At 51.4% G+C, this 18,172-nt stretch overlaps 1 protein-coding gene across 6 annotated transcripts in view; it reads right to left on the reverse strand.

Moving 5' to 3' along the window:
* Positions 1 to 18,172, reverse strand: part of SCN5A (sodium voltage-gated channel alpha subunit 5) — a 101,295-nt gene that overhangs the window by 45,363 nt on the left and 37,760 nt on the right. For all 6 annotated transcript variants that reach the window (XM_039461983.2, XM_039461981.2, XM_039461982.2 and 3 more), the window contains 8 exons: positions 16,525 to 16,755; positions 14,970 to 15,033; positions 13,478 to 13,619; positions 12,766 to 12,963; positions 11,361 to 11,540; positions 10,340 to 10,711; positions 5,570 to 5,702; positions 4,464 to 4,702 (listed from right to left, as the gene is read on the reverse strand). In XM_039461983.2, coding sequence (XP_039317917.1) covers positions 4,464 to 4,702; positions 5,570 to 5,702; positions 10,340 to 10,711; positions 11,361 to 11,540; positions 12,766 to 12,963; positions 13,478 to 13,619; positions 14,970 to 15,033; positions 16,525 to 16,755 — 1,559 coding nt within the window. The remainder of the gene's footprint in view (positions 1 to 4,463; positions 4,703 to 5,569; positions 5,703 to 10,339; positions 10,712 to 11,360; positions 11,541 to 12,765; positions 12,964 to 13,477; positions 13,620 to 14,969; positions 15,034 to 16,524; positions 16,756 to 18,172) is intronic.

An 18,172-nucleotide genomic window follows, 5' to 3' on the forward strand; every position in this document is an offset into this window, starting at 1 on the left:
GCCTCAGCCTCCTTAGTAGCTGGGACTACAGGTGCATGCTACCATGCCTGGGTAATTTTTGTATTTTTAGTAGAGATAGGCTTTCACCATCTTGGCCAGGCTGGTCTCAAACTCCTGACCTCAGGTGATCTGCCCACCTTGGCCTCCCAAAATGCTGGGATTACAGGCATGAGCCACCGCACCCACCCTACTGATTTATAATGCCATCTCTGTTATTTATCAAGTCACAGAACACGGATTGTTCTATTTCTGTGGTCTCAATTTTGTGGCACATCTGTTTTTCCATCCCTGCACCAATACTATAATATTTTTAGCTTTATAAGCTATCTTAACTACTATGGTAAATCCCCCACCTTAGTCCTTAATCTAACTTGATCTGTTTTACTTTTCCACATGAGTTTTAGGATTATCTTGTCAAGTTCCATTAAAAAAATTATTGAGATTTTGATTGGAATTACATTGAACTTATAGATTAATTTGGGAAGAACTGGTATCTCTACAACGTTCACACTTTCGTTCATGAAAATGGCACATCTCTCCACTTATGTGTCTTATGTTTTTTGGTAGTTTCATAATTTTTTCATATGAAATTTGTGTACTTTTTGTTATATTTATTACTAAATTTCTCATAGTTTTTATTGTGATTATAAGTGATAAATTAAAAAATTTATTTTCTCCAATCGATTGTGGATGATGACTAGGAACACTATTTGGAATACTGAGGTTGTACATACTAACATTGTGGAACTCTCCTATTAGTTCTAACAGCCTCTCTAGATTTTCTCAAATGATGTATATAGACAACAACATAATCTGGAAAATAATGTCAGATATGTTTTTTCTCCTTCTTTCTTCTATTTCTCCTCTTCATCTCTCTATATTACGTTCTGGAAAAGTTTATTAGATCTAAATTTACAATCATTTAATTATCTTCCCAACTGGATTAATATCCTATTTGATGTGCCCCTTGAAATTTTAATCTCAGTGGCTACATTTTTATTTCTAGACATTTGGTTCTTTTCCAAAGTTGTATTATTTTCTTATGTTTCAAATCCCTTCTTTTACGTCTTTAGTTATTATAAACATTTTTTTTTCCAGCAGGGTCTTGCTCTATCACCCAGGCTGGAGTGCAGTGGTACGATCTCAGCTCACTGCAATCTTGGCCCTGTGGGGGAGCCAAGTGATCCTCCCACCTCAGCCTCTCACGTAGCTAGGACCACAGGTGCACACCCGGCTCTTTTTTGTATTTTTAGTAGGCACAGGGTCTTGTCATGTTGCCCAGCTGGTCTCGAATTCCCGAGCTCAAGCAATCTGCCTGCCCTGGCCTCCCAACGTGCTGGGATTACGGTGTGAGATGCCGTGCCTGGCCAATGATGAACATTTTTATCATCTCTATCAAGCAATTCTACTATGTGACAGTTTTAAGGGGCAGCCTGATTGTGTGTGCACGTGTGTGTGTCTGCTGACTCTTCCTCATAGTGGAATATTTCCTTCTGTGTTTTATAATTTGGGAAATCCAGCTTGACTTGGACTAAAGGTGTGTCCTTCCAGAGAAGTTTTGTTCCCTTTTAGGGGCCCCAAGACATCATCGTGGGGTCGCTTTCTGTGTTAATTTTTTAGATATATGTTCCAGGACTACTCAGGTGTAAATCTGAACCCCAAATCTGTATAAGGCCAAATCCATAGTCACAAGCCTTCCAGGGTTTACTTTTTTTTCCTTTCCAGCACTGGAGACAGGGCTTCTTTATCATTTCCCAGGGTCTGCGTGTAGGTTTTTTTCGGTTCACCATTTTTCTGAATGTATGGTCATATTCTTATGGGGCTACTCAGTTTCCACCCCTACTCACACTATCCCAAGGTTGAGTGTCTTGCCTCTATGTGCTCATTAAAATCCAAGCCTCTAGATTATACAAATTTATACAGGTTTTATTTATTTATTATTTATTATCTATTTATTTGTTTATTTATTATACAGGTTTACTGCCATGGTTTTTAAGCCTCTGTTTTTGGCACTTGGGGTTTCTGTTACAGTAGCCCCTTCTTATCTACAGAGGATACATTCCAACAAGACTCGTAGTGAGTTCCTGAAACAATGGATAAACTGAACCCTATATATACTGTGCCTTTTCCTAAATCTACATACCTCTGATAAAGTTTGATTTATAAATTGGGCACAATAAGAGATTAACAACTTCTCTGGCATATATTTGGCTTCTCTTTGGTATATCTGTATTGCCAGCCATTATTAAGTAAAATAAGGGTTACCTGAACACAAGTACTATGATACCACAAGGGTCTATCTGATAACAGAAATAGCTAGTAAGTGACTAATGGGCAGGTTGCATATAGAGCCTGGATGGGCTGAATACAGGGACAATTCATGTCCCTGGACAGAATGGAGCAGGATGGTGTGAGATTTCATCATAATGCTCAAAACAACGTGCCATTTAAAATGAATAAATTGTTTTTTTCTGGAATTTTCTATTTAATATTTTCACATCACAGGTGACTGTGGGTAACTGAAACCATGGAAAAGAAAATTGTAGAGAAGAGGAAGTACTGTACTTTCTCATGCACTTAGCTATTAATTCAAAGAGTGTTTGCTGTATTTTAAATTGTTTATTAATGGGAGATTTCAGATTTTCTTGTCCAGAATGTTGCTGGAGACACATTTCATTTGCCTTTTATCTTATTTGTGTGATGGGCTAAAAAGTTAGTCAAATCTATCGATCTCCTCCTTCATGGAATTTGTCTTCAGAGACATGCTTAGAAAGGCTTTTCCCATACGGATTATTTACTCATGCTTATTTTTATGGTTTTATTTCTTAACACTTAATATTTAAACTACCTAGACTATATTAAGTACAATAAAATCAAAACCTTACATACTAGCAATAAAGCTATTCAGATGGAACAAAACATAGCCGTAACCCAGCTACACTGCCTATTATCAGTAATTTAATGACAAGTTTAATATAACTGCAGTTCAGCCACAACTTGCTGACCTGGTGAAGCCCCCAGTGCTATTCTCACACCTAACTTGCTGCTCAGTCCAACCCAATCGTCGCAACCTGATAAACCACACTCAGTTGAAACCCTGGATGACTACCATCTGAAGACCATGCAACAGTGCCATAAGACTTCTACAGACTGAGATAGAGCTTTCCCTTCTGTGTACACATAGAAGGAAAGAAAAGGAAAATTACAGCAAGCGAACTCAAATTGGTGAAAAAATCTGAATAGGCCCTGCAGAGAACTATCTAGAGTGCTGGGTTTGGAAAGTAAGAAGAAAAGAAAATCCTCAAACCCCACAGTGTGAGAGACCTACCTGCCTATGGGGGTCTCTTGAACAGCTGGGCCTGAGACAGGCTGGGTCTGCAGTAAGAGCGAGCTTAGATCAAATGGGGCCAGAAGTCCCCCTACCACCCCTATACGAACCTCAGTGATGATCTCAGAAGCTCCTTTTTGAGGCCAGTGGGCTCATGACAGCTCTGTCTTAGGATCTGCTAAAGATGAGCTGACTCTGTTTGCCTGGACTGATCCAATATGGCCCTGTCCCTGGGAGTTAAGAGATGCCCAACTCTGCCCCTGCCATGTCACCCCGCCTGTCTCTGGGCCTTGGTTTCCCCCTCTGTACAGTAAAGAGGGAGGACTTGATTTGGTCTCAAGGAAAAAAATCGGAATTAGAACCCAGACATTCTGACTTCCAGGAGCAGTCTAACAACAACAACCACAGCACAGCTATCATTTCTTCTGAGTGCGTACTGTTTGCCTATCTATGAGCCAAGCATATTATACACATTATCTTATTCAGTCCTCATTACCTTCCTGTGAGGTTGATATTGTCATACTAATTTCACATTTATTGAATTCAAAAAATATTTATTGAGCCAATTACTGAGTAAATTGCTTGAGATCAGCTAGTTAGTAAGGGCTGAGTCAGAATTCAAATCTGGCTCTGCCTGATTTACTTACTACAGCCAGTTATCCATGTACACATCCCTCCCTCCCTCCCTCCTCCTTCCCTCCCTCCCTCCCTCCTTCCTCCTTCTATCCAACCATCCATCCACAATGTCCCCCTTCCAAAAACACTGATGCTAGCTCCATTCATAAGAGAACTACCTCCTTCTGCAAGCACTCTACATCTCCATCTACAGATTACAAAACTTCAGTTCTCCACACATTTCAGGTTTGCCCCCCACTCACTTTTGTTTTCTAGCCACTGGACATCTGCATAGGCTTTTCACTCCACCCTCCCACTCCACATCTACATTCCTCAGCTCCTTAGAAGCCAACTCAGATTCCCTCCCTTCTCCAAGGCGCCTTCCACAATGATTCCCACCCCCAAAAGATCCTTCTGTGTGCAGGATCCCTTCTCCCTTACCCATGAAGGCCGTGCCAGCTGCCCGAGAACCCCTCCTGCCAGTATACCCATTTGAGAGCCAGCTGCAGGCGGCCCTTACCAGGTTTCCGACCTGCAGCATGTCCTCGAATTCACTTGTCATGTTGTAGTGCTCCAGCGCCATGAAGAGCGTGTTGAGCACGATGCACATAGTGATGGTGAGGTCAGCGAACGGGTCCATGACCACAAACTTCACTCCCTGCTTGATGGACATCCACAGCGGGCAGCACTCCCAGATCAGGTAGCGCTGGGCGAAGCGGTTCCAGCATGGTGGGCACTTGCGGTGAGACTCCTCCAGCTCTGAGGAGACAGCCAGTGAGTTAGTTTGATTCTGCTGACTGAGCCACATGTATCTGGAATACCTTCCAGGAAAGATCTGTGACTTGCTTTGGGAGATGACAGGGCTGCTAAGTGACAGCGGGACAGTGAGGGCAGGGGAGGCTGAGGGAATGGGTGGCCTGTGTCCTAGCTCATTAGTCTGGAAATATGAGAGAAGAGGGTCACCAGGACAGGAAGCCAAGATGGAGGTGGGGAAAACGGGGACATCAGGGCAAATGTGCGCTCACTCAAGACAGTGGACCCGCAGAGACCTGGGGATCTTCAGGGGAGGACAGGCTGAAAATGATGAGACAATAATGGGGACAGGCAAGTTCGGACACAAGGACACCTGCGACAGAGTGAGAGGGACAGATGTGGACATCTGGGATGTGTCAGGATAAAGGGAGGGGGTGCCAAGAACAGGCTGGAAAAGATGAGAATTTATCCGGGACAGGAGGGAACACCAGGATGAGGGGATGGCTGGAATAGTCTGAAGTAGATATGGGAATAGCTTAAAACAGGCAAGGGTGTGCTCAGGACAGGATGGTTCTAGACAGACGTGGTTATGGATGGGAGATGGCAGAATGAGACTGATAAGGGTCTAGGACACGTCAGATGTGAGAGTGTTGGGGAGAAACAGACATGGTAATTCCCAGGAAAGAACAAGCTGAAACAGATGAAAAGACACAGAAGGACAAGCAGGGCTGCGGAGGACAGAGAAGGCTGGGACAGTGTGGGGATGTCCAAGGCAGGCCAAGTCCAATGGTGGATGCCTGGGTCAGGCTGGGATAAAGGTTAGGCTGCCTGCAGCGGAAGCGGGGAGTGTTTAAATGACGTGGGGGTGCTGACCTTCCAGCGCGCTGGTGAGGACACTGACTGCGCTGAGGGCCCGCTGCCGTGCTTCTGGCTCCTCGAAGCCATCCACACACGGAGCCTGGGGGGTCAGCATCCGGGGCCCGCCTGGCTCCTCCGACGGCGTGGTCTGAGTGCAATCAGGAGATTTACATCAGCCTGGGGAAATGGGGAAAGGGGTCCTGCCCCCAGCTCTAGTCCTGCTGGACCAGGGGTGGCCAGTCTAGACTCAGGCTGGGGGTGTCACAGGGACAGGATGCCGGTCTTGATGGGACACCGAACGCTGGGCTTCTCTATTCCCAACTCCCTCCCAGTTAACAGCTCCCTCCACCCTGCCTGCCAATCACTGTCTCCTTCATTCTCCTTTCTTCTTCACCGCCTCTCATCAGCAGTGATTCCTGAGTGTGGGCAGGAAGCTGCACATCTCACAGGGCCTCCCTGAGCCAATGCTGTCATACACATTAGTACATGCAAAAATGATGCGGAAGTCTTAATTGACCACAAGCTTCCTAGAGTCAAGAGCATAAAGAAGCCAAAAAAAAAAAAAAAAAAAAAAAACTAACACGTTCTACGATGATGCTAATAGAAGGACAAAGTACAGGGCTTAGACGTGGCTGGTGGGAGGCTGTGTCTTCTGGGGAGGCAGTTGGGCTGGATTTACCAAGAAAAGTTTAAATTGGCCGTCCGAGTCCTCATCTAGCAATCTAACTTCATAAATAATTACACATGTGCATCAAAAATACACATGAATGATGTTCACTGCAGCACTGTTCCTAATACCGTAAGAACAGAAAACAACCAATCAATAGCAACCATATTAAAATCAATTATAGACACACTCCAAGCCTGGGCTCAGATTGACTACAAGGAGAAAGAGGCAGTTCTGTGTATGCTCCCATGGGAACATCTCCAAGACAAACGTTTGATAAAAAAAAGTTTGATAAAGAAAAAGATCTGGAAAATGCATGCCAAATAATTAAGGTGGACATATCTGGGGAACGGGACTGTGGGGGAGGGGAAAGAGAGGGAGGCGTTCCCTTTTCACCTCATGTGCTTCTGTGCTGGGGGGTTGTTTTCACCATATGCACCATTTTTATCAGTACAAAACCCGAGGTCTGGAAACAGCCCTGGTGAAGGGAGGTGGCAGGCATTCTCCAGACTTACCCGGAGCCTCCCACAAAATCAAGGAGGGCCCATAAAGTCTTCACTTCAGCAGGGCCCTGCGTGACCACAGCCCAGGTGCCAAGCTGTTCAGCATGCAATAGCAAGACTCTGTAATCTTCGTGCAGAGGGAAGATGGGTCTAGACTACCCAGGTAGAAGAAACAGGGTGTGGGGTAGTACCAAATAGATCCGGGCTCAAGTTAAGGACATCCTGGCCATCAGCAGGACTGCTCTGAAATGTTGCCTAGGGAGGTAGTGAGCTCCCGGTCATGGAAGGATTCAAGTGGAAGCCCCTGAGAGGGCAGAGGTGGCTGATGCAATGGTACTGCCCTAGGTCCAACTCAACCATAAATTTGGCTAGCTTAACTCACAAGCATGTCTTAAATTTTCCCAACCTCTCCCCTCCTTCTTTGCCATCTGTGATGGTTTGGTTATCACAGCATATACGCACACTCTTTCCCCTCCCACGGGGCTGAATTAAACTTCCGTGTCCCGGGCATGAACAACTTGCTTTGGACAACAGAATATTAGTGAACATGCTGTGAACAGAAACCTCAGCTGGGCTAGTGCTGTTTATCTTGCTCTTGTGCTCCAGGAACCCTCCATGAAAAGAGCTTCTCAGGTAGCTGTCACCCTTTCAGCCTGGGCCTCAGAACAAAGACTCGAGGAGCAGCCCTGAGCCTAACTTACAACATGGAGCCAAGCCCAGCCAGTGTGCAGTCTGGAGCAGGGCTGCCCAGCTAACTAACCTACACGGGCCACACTGTAGTCAACCCACAGAGGAATGAGCATGAGACTAAAGTCTTGTTGCTAGAGAATGACTTCTGGGGTAGTTTGTTACACAGCATTATTGTGACAACAGCTGACGATACACCCTCCTAGTCCAGGTGGTCAGCTTCTCTTTCCCCAAACCCTGCAACAGCCTCCTAACTGGCTTCTTTTCTTCTCCTTGTCCCTCTATTCTCCGCAGAGTAGGAAGGGGTTCCTTTACAAAGTAACTCAGATAATGTCACGCTCTGTTCAACAACTCCTTCTACCCTACTGCTCCCCATCTTACTCACAGTATATCCAAACGTTTCTATGATCTACAAGGTCCTTCACAGCCCAAGTCCTAACTCATGAAACTCGTTTTAATGTTTGCACCACACGTGGCCCTGCGAGTCCCTCCCACCCCTTGACGTGTCCCCCTCAGGGGCTTTGCACTTGCTCCTCCCTCTGCCTGAATGCTATTCCTCTGCATTTTAGGGCTGGCTCCCTAAACTCTTTTGCCTGTCAATTTTAACTTACCTCCTTGGAAAGGCCTTTCCCGAGTATTCTAAAAGCCTCATCCCCATCCTCCCCTTAGCAACTTTCCATCACAAACTTATTGCTACCTGAACATACTGACCAGTTTACTGTTTTCCCAACTATGGTATAAACTCCAAGGGGAACAGGGATCTTGTCTTCTTTGTTCACTGCTATAACCCTGGAGTCTCAGCACTGCCTGGCACTCCACATGGCAGGCTGGCACTAGATAAATATTGGCGGGATAGGTAAAATCTTGGAAATCAATCAGAATGATTGGGTTAGAGTTCCAGCTCTGGTCCTAACTCGCTAGGTGACCGCAGGGAATGAGGAAGATCTAACATGTGGAGGGAGAAAAGGAATGGACATTCAGTGTGCTGCTTCTACCTCGATCTGGCCTTTGGAACCAGGCACTCTCATACAAGCAGAGGGCTAAGTCTTCAGCCCCTGCCTCCCAATCCAGATTGTCTGCTGGACTGGCTCCTCCCCCGATCCTTGTTGACTAGGCACCCACAGCGCGCCCAACACGGTGCTTTGTTTTCAGACTAGAACTGGGCAGAAATGTCTCACTGGGGACCCAGTGGAAACCCAGAAGGCATTCCCAGGGGCCTGCAGCCTGCTAATCTCTTTGACTTTTCAAATGTCTCCATCTTGGTCTGCTAATTCCTTTAACTTTGCAAATGACCCTGTCTTGGCCTGCTAATCCCTTTAAGGTTACAAATGGGCCCCACAGAAGTGAGAATGGGTGAAGTCAGAATTCCTGGTAATGAAGTGCTTGAACTTAGATTCCTCCTGACATGGGCAGTACAATGAGATGATTTTCTCCTTAACGAGATTAGGAAATTCTATTAGCGCTCCCAGCTGCCGACCTGATTCCATGAGGCTGAGGCTCCAGGGCTGAACCTGCCTGGGAGCTAGACACCCCACCCTTCAGATGGGCCAGGGCCTCCCCAGCTCTATCTAAAGCTGTGGTCTGTCCCAAGGGGTACCCAGTTTCCTTCCCTTCACACTGCACACCAGAGGAGTGTGGCGCGGGCATTCTGCAGTGCGCCCTGGAGCCTGACTCCTTCCGGCTCACTAATACCAATGACAGATCACACTAATGACTCCAACATGAGGCAAGTACGGGTCTCAGCACTGGGCCTAGCTGCACTCTTTCAGTTCTCACCACAACCCGCTGGCGTACTGTTTATTTCCACTTTACAGATGAGGAAATCGAGGCACAGAGATTAATTAGCCTGTACCAAGTCCCGCAGATTGAACAAGAGTCTGAGTGGCACAAAAGAAGCCATGTGGCTGGGAGCCCTGCATCTTCAGGCCATCCTCCACCCTCCTGGTTAAGCCTCCCATCCGTCCTAGCTTCCTCTCCAAGTGCACCCTGCAGACCTTGGGGGCTAAGCCACACATTCAGCTTTTTCCTGGGTGGGCTGCTCTGGTCACTGTGTTGGGCGCCCAGGATCAGCAAGGACACCTGATGGCTGATTGGGCAGCCATCAGTCTGTCATAGGATTGACTAAGTGACCAATGCTCCGATTGGCCTTTCGTGATCTGGCCAGTCCCTTCCTATCACCTTAGTAACAGTAACTGCAGCTTTTCCTCCCTTCACTCCCTCTGTTCCAGCCACACTGACCTCATGGCATCTCCTCCAACAGGCTAGGCGGACTTCTGCCTTGGGGCCTTCACACTCACTGTCCCTTGTGCCTGGAACAGCCTTCTCCAGATGATGGTAATGAGTCTTACTAGTTGTGACATATTTAACTGTGATCCTTCTTTATCACCATGACACACAATATAGACATTTTTTCGAGACAAGAGTCTCACTCTGTTGCCCAGGCTGAAGTGCAGTGGCGTGATCTTGGCTCACTGCAACCTCTGCTGCCCAAGTTCAAGTGATTCTCCTGCCTCAGCCTCCCAAGTAGCTGGGATTACAGGCACATGCCTCCACGCCTGGCTAATTTTTGCATTTTTAGTAGAGATGGGGTTTCACCATGTTTGCCAGGCTGGTCTCGAACTCCTGACTTCAAGTGATCTGCCCACCTTGGCCTCTCAAAGTGCTGGGATTATAGGTATGAGCCACCGCGCCTGGCTTTCTTTTGATTTTTGTCTCTCTGTCCCCATTAACATGGATACTCTATGAGGGCAGAGATTTTTCTGTAGGTTTATGTACCCAGAGCCCAGTACACAATAGACGCTCATGTGCAGTCTGTTGTGTGCTGGGCTCTGGTGCATAAACCTACAGAAAGTAGTTGTGGACTTGGCACTGGTGATCAGTTTGGGAGACTGGACCTACCCTGGCACCTGCATCTCGGGGCTGGCTCACCGTGTCTAGGGGGTGCTCTAGCATCACAGGGCGGAGGAGATGGCTTCCTGGGGATGTGGCCTCTGGGTCACCTGCCCCCAGCAAGGAGACCACCCCATTGCAGTCCACAGTGCTATTCTTTTTGCCATTGAGGGCATGGCCAGGAGCTGAGGTTCCAGGACTGGGCTGTCCCTGGGCACCGGTCTGGCGCAGGGGCCAGGGCACCAGCAGTGACGTGTGGTGGCTCTCGCTCTCCCCCGCTGTGCTGTTTTCATCATCTGCAAAATCGGTTTCAGAACCCAGATCTCGCCGGCGAAAGGTGAAAATGCTCCCGCGGCTGGAACGTGGCTTCATAGACGTCCTGCTGAGGCCATGGGTGAGGCTGAGATGATTCTGAAGGCAGGAGGAGAGGGGACATGACCACGACAGCTCTTCATGTGCTCTCAATCTGTCTTTCGTGCCATTGGCCTCAGCTAAGCTTCCCAGAGCACTGAGGGTTTTGTTGGCCACACGGGAACTGGGTGGGTTGGGCCGGGGGTATTTGGAAGAGGGGATGTGGGGTGAGAGATAATTCTGTATCTTCTGGGATCTCTAGTCACATCAAGTCTACGTCTCTGGAGCTGGGAGCCTGAAGCTTATATGGGCTTGGAGGTAGAGCTCAGGCTGGGCAAGGGAGAAGGAGGCAGGAAGGCTCCTGGCCTTAGCAGGACTTGGGGCACTTGGCATGACCCCTCGCTCTTAGGGGCATGTCCTTGAACACCTACCAACCCATACCATGTAGCCTTGTTCCCCAGCCCCAGCCCCCGTGCTGGGATACTAGCCTCAGGTTGGGGATATCATAACACCCAAACCTACCCTATCCCTCTACCCAGAGCTCCCCTACTCTGAGAAAGGCCATGGGAAACAGGAGGGGCTGGGAGGGGGCTCAAGGCTGCTCTCCTTGGGGAACAACCATGGGGGCTGTGATTGTACAGGAGCCTAGCACGGTGGACTTTTAATGCCAGACCCACCCTGGAAAAGCCAGAACCATAGCTGGGATTACCACTGCTCTGGGACCATCTTCTGAGTCAGACTTGGGCAGCCTATCTTCCCCACACTCCTCAGTTCCTGAAGATATCCGTTTTCTCCTCTTGCTTCTTCTCTCATGGGTGGTTACTGGGGCTAAAGGGGACATCTCCAAGGAGCTACGGGACACAGTATCCACACCCCTGATGGTGAGGGCCTGGAAGAATAAAGGGATGTTTCCATCATTGAGACTTTGTGCTGCCTCAGGCTCAGGCAGGCCAGGCACCTCTCAGTGACTGGCTTTCCCTATCAGTAAGTGATCTCGCACACCTACTCCAGAATGAGGACACTATGGCGATCAACTCAGACAGATCCAGAATGTTTTGGGAAAGACCAAGATCCAGGAAGGAAGATAAGAGTGGCTGAAGTGGGCAGCTTTGGAAGAGGGGCATGTGTGGAACAGAAGGGAGGTGGGTATAAATGAACAGAGAAGTGGCCAGAACCAGAGGGCACAGGCTCTTCTAGAAGGTTTAGCTGGCCAAAAGTATATTGGAAGATGTGGCAAGGGGTAGTGAGAAGAACAAGTGGATGCCCACATCCTGGCTTGTAACAGCTCACTCTGTAGCCAGCCTCCAGGTTCCACCAAGGCGGGGACTGCGGGTGGCCAGGGAAGCATTGTCAGTGCTTATTTTCTGAGACAGCTTTGTTCTCTGACATTGGGCCTTCTTCACTGGACCACAGCAGAAGGCATCCCTTGACCAGAATAAACTATGTCCATGGACACATGGACCTCTTATCCAGCATGCAGTATGCTCACAGGAACCATCTTTACCCAGGAGCTACCACCCAGCAGGCACCATTTTTACCCTGTTGGTACCACCTTCACCTGGAAGACACGATGACCACAGGGAACAGGTTTACTTAGCACAAGCCACACTCATAGGACCCACTTTACCCAGCAGACATCACTTTTACCTAGCAGGCCCCTCACCAACAGGCACATCTTAACCCAGCAGCTTCCAAATTTTTACTCAGCAGATACCACATTCACAGGAAATACCTTTACCCAGCAGGCACCAGCTTTACCCAGCATGCACCATGCCCACAGGCAGCAGCTTTACCCAGCATGCACCATGCCCACAGGCATCAGCTTTACCCAGCATGCACCATGCCCACAGGTACCAGCCTTACCCAGCATGCACCATGCCCACAGGTACTAACTTTACCCAGCATGCACTACACCCACAGGCACCAGCTTTACCCAGCATGCATCACGCACACAGACACCAGCTTTACCCAGCATGCACTACGCCCACAGGCACCAGCTTTACCCAACATGCACCACACCCACAGGTACCAGCTTTACCCAACAATTACCCTGCCTATAGGCACCCATAATCAGGTGAGGGCTTGGGGGCTCCTTGGTGGCACCGCTCACCCACCTCGTGCTCTTTCTTGAGCAACTCCATGGCCTCCTGGAAGCGCTTTTCCTTTTCCTCGGTCTCAGCGATGGTGGCTTGGTTTTGTTCCTCATAGGCCATGGCAACCACGGCCAGGATCAGGTTCACCAGGTAGAAGGAGCCCAGAAAGATGACAAGCATGAAGAAGATCATGTAGATCTTCCCTGCGGACCTGAGGGTCTGAGGGAGCAAAGGGGCGGATGTCATCCTTGCTGGGGCCCCTTCTGGGTTATGACATCCCCAAGTCACCTACTCTAGTTGTGCCAGGGGTGCAAATAGACACAGCCTAGGGAGGAGGGTAGAGCATGTCCCATCTAAAGAGAGACACGTGTGTTGACCTGCAGAGGAGAGTGACCTGCACACAGCGGGGCCGCATCCCACCCAAGGAGGGAGGCAGAATGTCACACTCGGGGGATGCTGTGCCCACAGAGGGAGACTACTCCATCCTACAGAGAGGAAGTATCCCCCTCACAGAGCAGAGAGCATCCTATATAAAGGTACTGGTACTTCCTCACCAGCAAAAGGAAAGTTTCTTTGCTTGATGATCCCTTCTCCCTCAGAAGCAAGGGTCCTTGTCCCCTGTCCCCTCCAAAGCTTTCACCAGTGGGGAGGCTGCTGGGGCCACATCTGGCTAGTCACTTGTGTAGCCTGGACCCTGAGCACATACCTCCTGTCCCTCTGGGCACACACGCACCTGCTGATAGAGGCGCTCCCAGCAGTCCTGCGTCATCAGGCGGAAGAGTGCAAGAAAGGCCCAGGCAAAGGAATCGAAGCTGGTGTAGCCATGGTCAGGGTTCTCGCCTGCCTTTAGGCACCGGTAGCCCTTGGGACATGTCCTGCAGCCACACACAGAGACTTTGTTCCATGCAGTCAGGGGTCTGCTGCTCTTGAGACCCTCGCTGGGCCAGACTTCTCTCCCTGGGCAACCCAGTGGATGCCCCACTGCTCTGTGCAGCTGAGCTGTAAAACCTAGTACCACACTGCTGGGCCCCGCCTCCGTGACTTTGTGCTGTGCCTCCCACTGGGACACTATCTTCCTCTTTACTCTACCTATCTGTACTCTGCCAGGCCTAAATCAAACTCCCTTCTGCCCATATGACACTCCATCCCAGTTGCTATCAAGTTGCCTCTCCCCACAGAGAGGAAGCACCAGTCCTGGCTCATGTCTCTTCCTCTGCCTGTCTACCCCATGAGGAGCTGCGTACAGCCTGGGCACAGGGGAGAGCAGGGTTGGGGAGAGCAGTGAGCCTTGGCCGAGTTGAACAGGACGAGCCCAGGCAAAGGCAGGACCCTGGGGTTGAGAAATGATTCTGGAGGGGATGGGCTGGGGCTTGGCCATGTCAGGAGCCCGTTTGCGCAGCGGTGCACACAGACACTGGTTCAGGAAGGCAATCCACGTTCACAGAGCTAGAGGTGACAGCCTCTCTCCCAAAGAGGAAATGCTGGTCTGGGGTCACACGTGCATGTGCGTGTGTGAGACACACACACACACACACACACACACACACACATACATACACACATACACACATACACACGAGAGAATTAGCAAGCAGATGGATACAGCCAAGGAACCTCTCTGTGTCTTGCTAATGCCCCAAGATCCTCCAGACAATCTCTTTGGTGACAGGAAGGAGGCAGCACACTTGGTACTTCTCCCATGAGGTGACCCTCTGTGACCCCTTCTCAACGCCGCATGGCACCATCACACTGATCTGGACCTGGGTGTGCACAGGGCCCCGGAAGCTGCACGTGGCTACTGGGCATCTCAAGGGAAGTCCAGGCTGCTGGGGAAAGCACATTCCCTCTGAGGCACAGAGCAGCAGTGAGGGAGGGAAGGCCGGAGTTGGAGGAAGCAGTTCTGGGGAGCTTCTGGAAGGGAACGGAGCTGGGGGCGGGCTGGTGGTGGGGCTGTGCAGGGCATCCAAAGCTATCCCCCAGTCCCAGCCTAGCTTCAGGGCTCCGTCAGCTCTCCCCGCAGCTCTGCCCCTGACTTCCTCCAGCAGCCATCTCCTCTGCTGGGGGCAGGGTGGGGAAGCTGGCGGGGTCCTGGCAGGGAAGGGAGACAAAAGAAGGCCTTGCTGTCCCTGGGGTCAGGGCATAAATAGAAAATACAGTCAGTTGTGCAAACACCAGGAGACTTCCCTGGCAGGACAAGGAGACCCGGGGTGGGGGGTGCCGCATACCCAGCGTCAGAGCTGTTCCCACACAGTAACACGTCGGAGGTGCCGTTCTTGAGCAGGTAATTTTCTGTTAGAGAAACACCGTGACAGTGAGGGCACTCTGGCAGAAGTTCCCACCTTGCACCCAGGGCTTTGGGGAGGCGGAGCCCTCACTAATGGTCTTCCTTCTTCCCAGTGCCCGCCCTGCCCCTGCCCTCTGCCTGGCCAGGCTTGAGGCAACTCCAGCCTTCCTCCTGCTCCTCTGCAGACATCCTGCTGCCAGTGCCCCATGCTCTCAGAAGACACGGGAAGCCCTGGGCAGGGCTTCAGCTGTCCCCACAGGAAGCTTCTACGCCCTGCCCGAAACCACTCAGGGGAGCCGCGGAGGCCAGGAGGCAAGGGTCTGCGCAGACTCCCAGCTTGGCTGCTGAGTCACCGCGGGGCCTCGGCCAGCTCCTGCACAGCTCCGTACTCACTTCCATCACACGAAATGGTGGAAGTGACGCCTGCCATAGTCACTGTGGCAACACTGTGGTCTGTCTGGATGGGGCTGGAACTGCCCCAGACAGGACACCCCGCCCTGTCCTCTTCTCTCTGTGGCTGTCATCAGTCCCAACACTCACCGCCTCCTGGCTTTGTCTTAGGCAACAGTTGTCAAAGCATGGTCCTCGAACCAGCATCATCAGCATCAACTGGGAACTGCTTAGAAATGCAACTTCCCGAGTACCACCCAGACCTACTGACTCAGAAACACCAGCGGTGGGGCCCAACAGCCTGTTTTCCAGAGCTCTCTAGGTGACTCAGGAGCATACAGAAGTCTCAGCACTGCCACTATAAGGCCATTGCTGAACCACTCATTAAGTATCTATGTTCCTTTTTCCAAAGTGGCCTCTGGTATATGGAAGAGGCCCTAACTTCACAATGGCCCTCGGGGTCATGTGGCCTGGAATCTGGCCTTGCGCCAGCATGTGCCATGAAGCAGACCAACGGCTCTAGTCCAGAGTAGTGCTGGCCACCAGCCTGGAGCACGGGCGTGTGAGCCATGGAGCAGTGAGACATCGGAGGGGCTCACACACCGTGGCACAACCACGGGGCTTGCCTCAGCCCTCTTGCAGGGTTCTGGGGTTCACGTATATGGAATCAGCATCCTAGCAAGGAACACTGATGTCGAACGGGAAATCTCCATGCCAGGTAGGTGGGGTTTTAGTCTGAAGCCAACTACCCCGGCTCTGTGTTCCCCCTCTTTCTTAAGCTGACACTCTGTGGCAGGCTGGTCACCTTGCCATTGCAACGCTCTAGGGTCCGACCCATCTCCCAGTGCTGCAGCTGCTGTCCCCCCATCTGCCCCTCCACCTAACTCCATCTTTCCCGCTCTTCACGCATCACCTCCCCATCCAGCCCGAGAAGTCACAAGGCAGGCCCCAGGTCTGCTCCCTGCCTGTCCTCGGTCTGAGTCTCTGGGGGATGAGGCGGGGCTTGAACAGTCCTGGAGGCCTGCCCTCTGGGGACGCCTGTGTGGGAGGCGCCCCCGCCCTGCTGGCCTCGCAAAGCCCTCCCCAGCTGCAGAGCGAGTCCGTACCTGGGTCACTGAGGTAGAGGTCCAGGGATTCCCAGACCAAGCCGTCGGCCTCCACGGACCCGTTGGTGCCGTTGAGCGCGGTGAAGTCGCGGACGCACTTGTGCCTTAGGTTGCCCATGAAGAGCTGCAGGCCGATGAGGGCAAAGACGCTGAGGCAGAAGACCGTGAGGACCATCACATCAGCCAGCTTCTTCACAGACTGGATCAGGGCCCCCACGATGGTCTTCAGGCCTGGGGGAGGCAAGGACAAGCCCCAGGTCACCCGGGCACCGAGCTCTGTGCTCCACTGGCGGGGGCTGCGCCTGAGGTGAGCTGGGCTGGGGCCAGAGTGGGCAACCGGAGGTGGGGACAAAATGAGGGAGGTTTCTCCTGGGCTTTGAGACCCGAGTCCCGCTTTACTCGGCAGCTGAGATGTGTCCTGACACCCCTGGGCAGGAGTCCAGGCTGGCCTTGTCCTTGCTCTCCACCAGCCAAATACACACACTCAGAGCACGTCCCCCTCCGGCTGGTCTCAACGTATGCCAGGCCTGCTGCTTTGAATGTAGTCCATGGAAAAGGGGAGGCAGGCAATGGAGGGGCCTCAGCCTCAATCCTGTGCTGGGGAGAAACAGAGCCATCCATGCTAGGGGGTCCTCCTGCCCCACTGTTGGGGCCGGCTCTCTTTGATGCCCAGGGAGTGTGGCTTGTTTGGAGGAAATTAGGGGCACAGGGTCTGGCTGGGTAGGGGCTGGGGGCTGTGGGTGATGTCTCAGGGGCCTGCACTGGCTCAGGCCTGCCTTTAGGGAAGGTTCAGGAGCAGGGCTGACCTGCGTTGCATGGTCCCACTTGCCCTGTCCCTCTAGGACCACCCCCGCCCCGTCCATCGCATTCCCCACAGCTGAGAGGCTGTGACCTGTTAGTTGCACGGCCCAGCTCCCTGCAGAAGCCAGCACCACACAGCGAAGGACAGAAAAGCACATGTACACAGCGGTCTGGCCCTTAGCGACTGTTCCAGGACAAGTGCAAGCACAGCATGGGGAATGAGGGGCTCCTCTGCCAGCTGCAGGGCCTTGCCCCTCATGTCCCTGTCCAAGCGGCCAGATCTCAGGTTAAGCTCCATCCATCCACTGTCCAGCCGGTTAATGTGTTAGGAGCACCTGTGGCTTCTGTGCCTGCTGCTGGGCCTGTGACCCACAGGCAGGGAGGCCACGGCAGGCAAACACAAGATGGGGAGAGGTTGAGCTCCCCATGGTGCCACTGACGCTGCTGCCCGCCCAGGGCTCAGAGGCACTCAGCCTTCCTTGTGGAAATCGTCCTGGCAGATGTTGGCAACTGCCTGGGCAGTGGGGGTCTGGGCCCACGGCAGTGGTGGGGGTGGGATGCACAGCTCTTCCTGGTCCAGAGCTCCTCATCTGCAGCAGAGCTTCCTGTACCCTTTGGTGGGTTTACTGGACCTGGAGACCTGCATGTCTCGAGGGGAGCAAAGTGAGGATGATGGACAGCAGTTCGAATACCCAGACTGGTCTCTGCCTCAGCTGTTAGGCTAAAGTCTCTCTGGGCTGAAATATCCCGTTCAAGGCCAACAAAGCACCCCCGACCTGCTCTGCAGAAACAGTGGCCAGGGGTGACTCGCCCCTTTGAACATTTCTCATACTGACGCTATGAGAAG

Source organism: Saimiri boliviensis, chromosome 9, assembly GCF_048565385.1.
Source record: "Saimiri boliviensis isolate mSaiBol1 chromosome 9, mSaiBol1.pri, whole genome shotgun sequence".
Lineage (NCBI taxonomy): Eukaryota > Metazoa > Chordata > Mammalia > Primates > Cebidae > Saimiri > Saimiri boliviensis.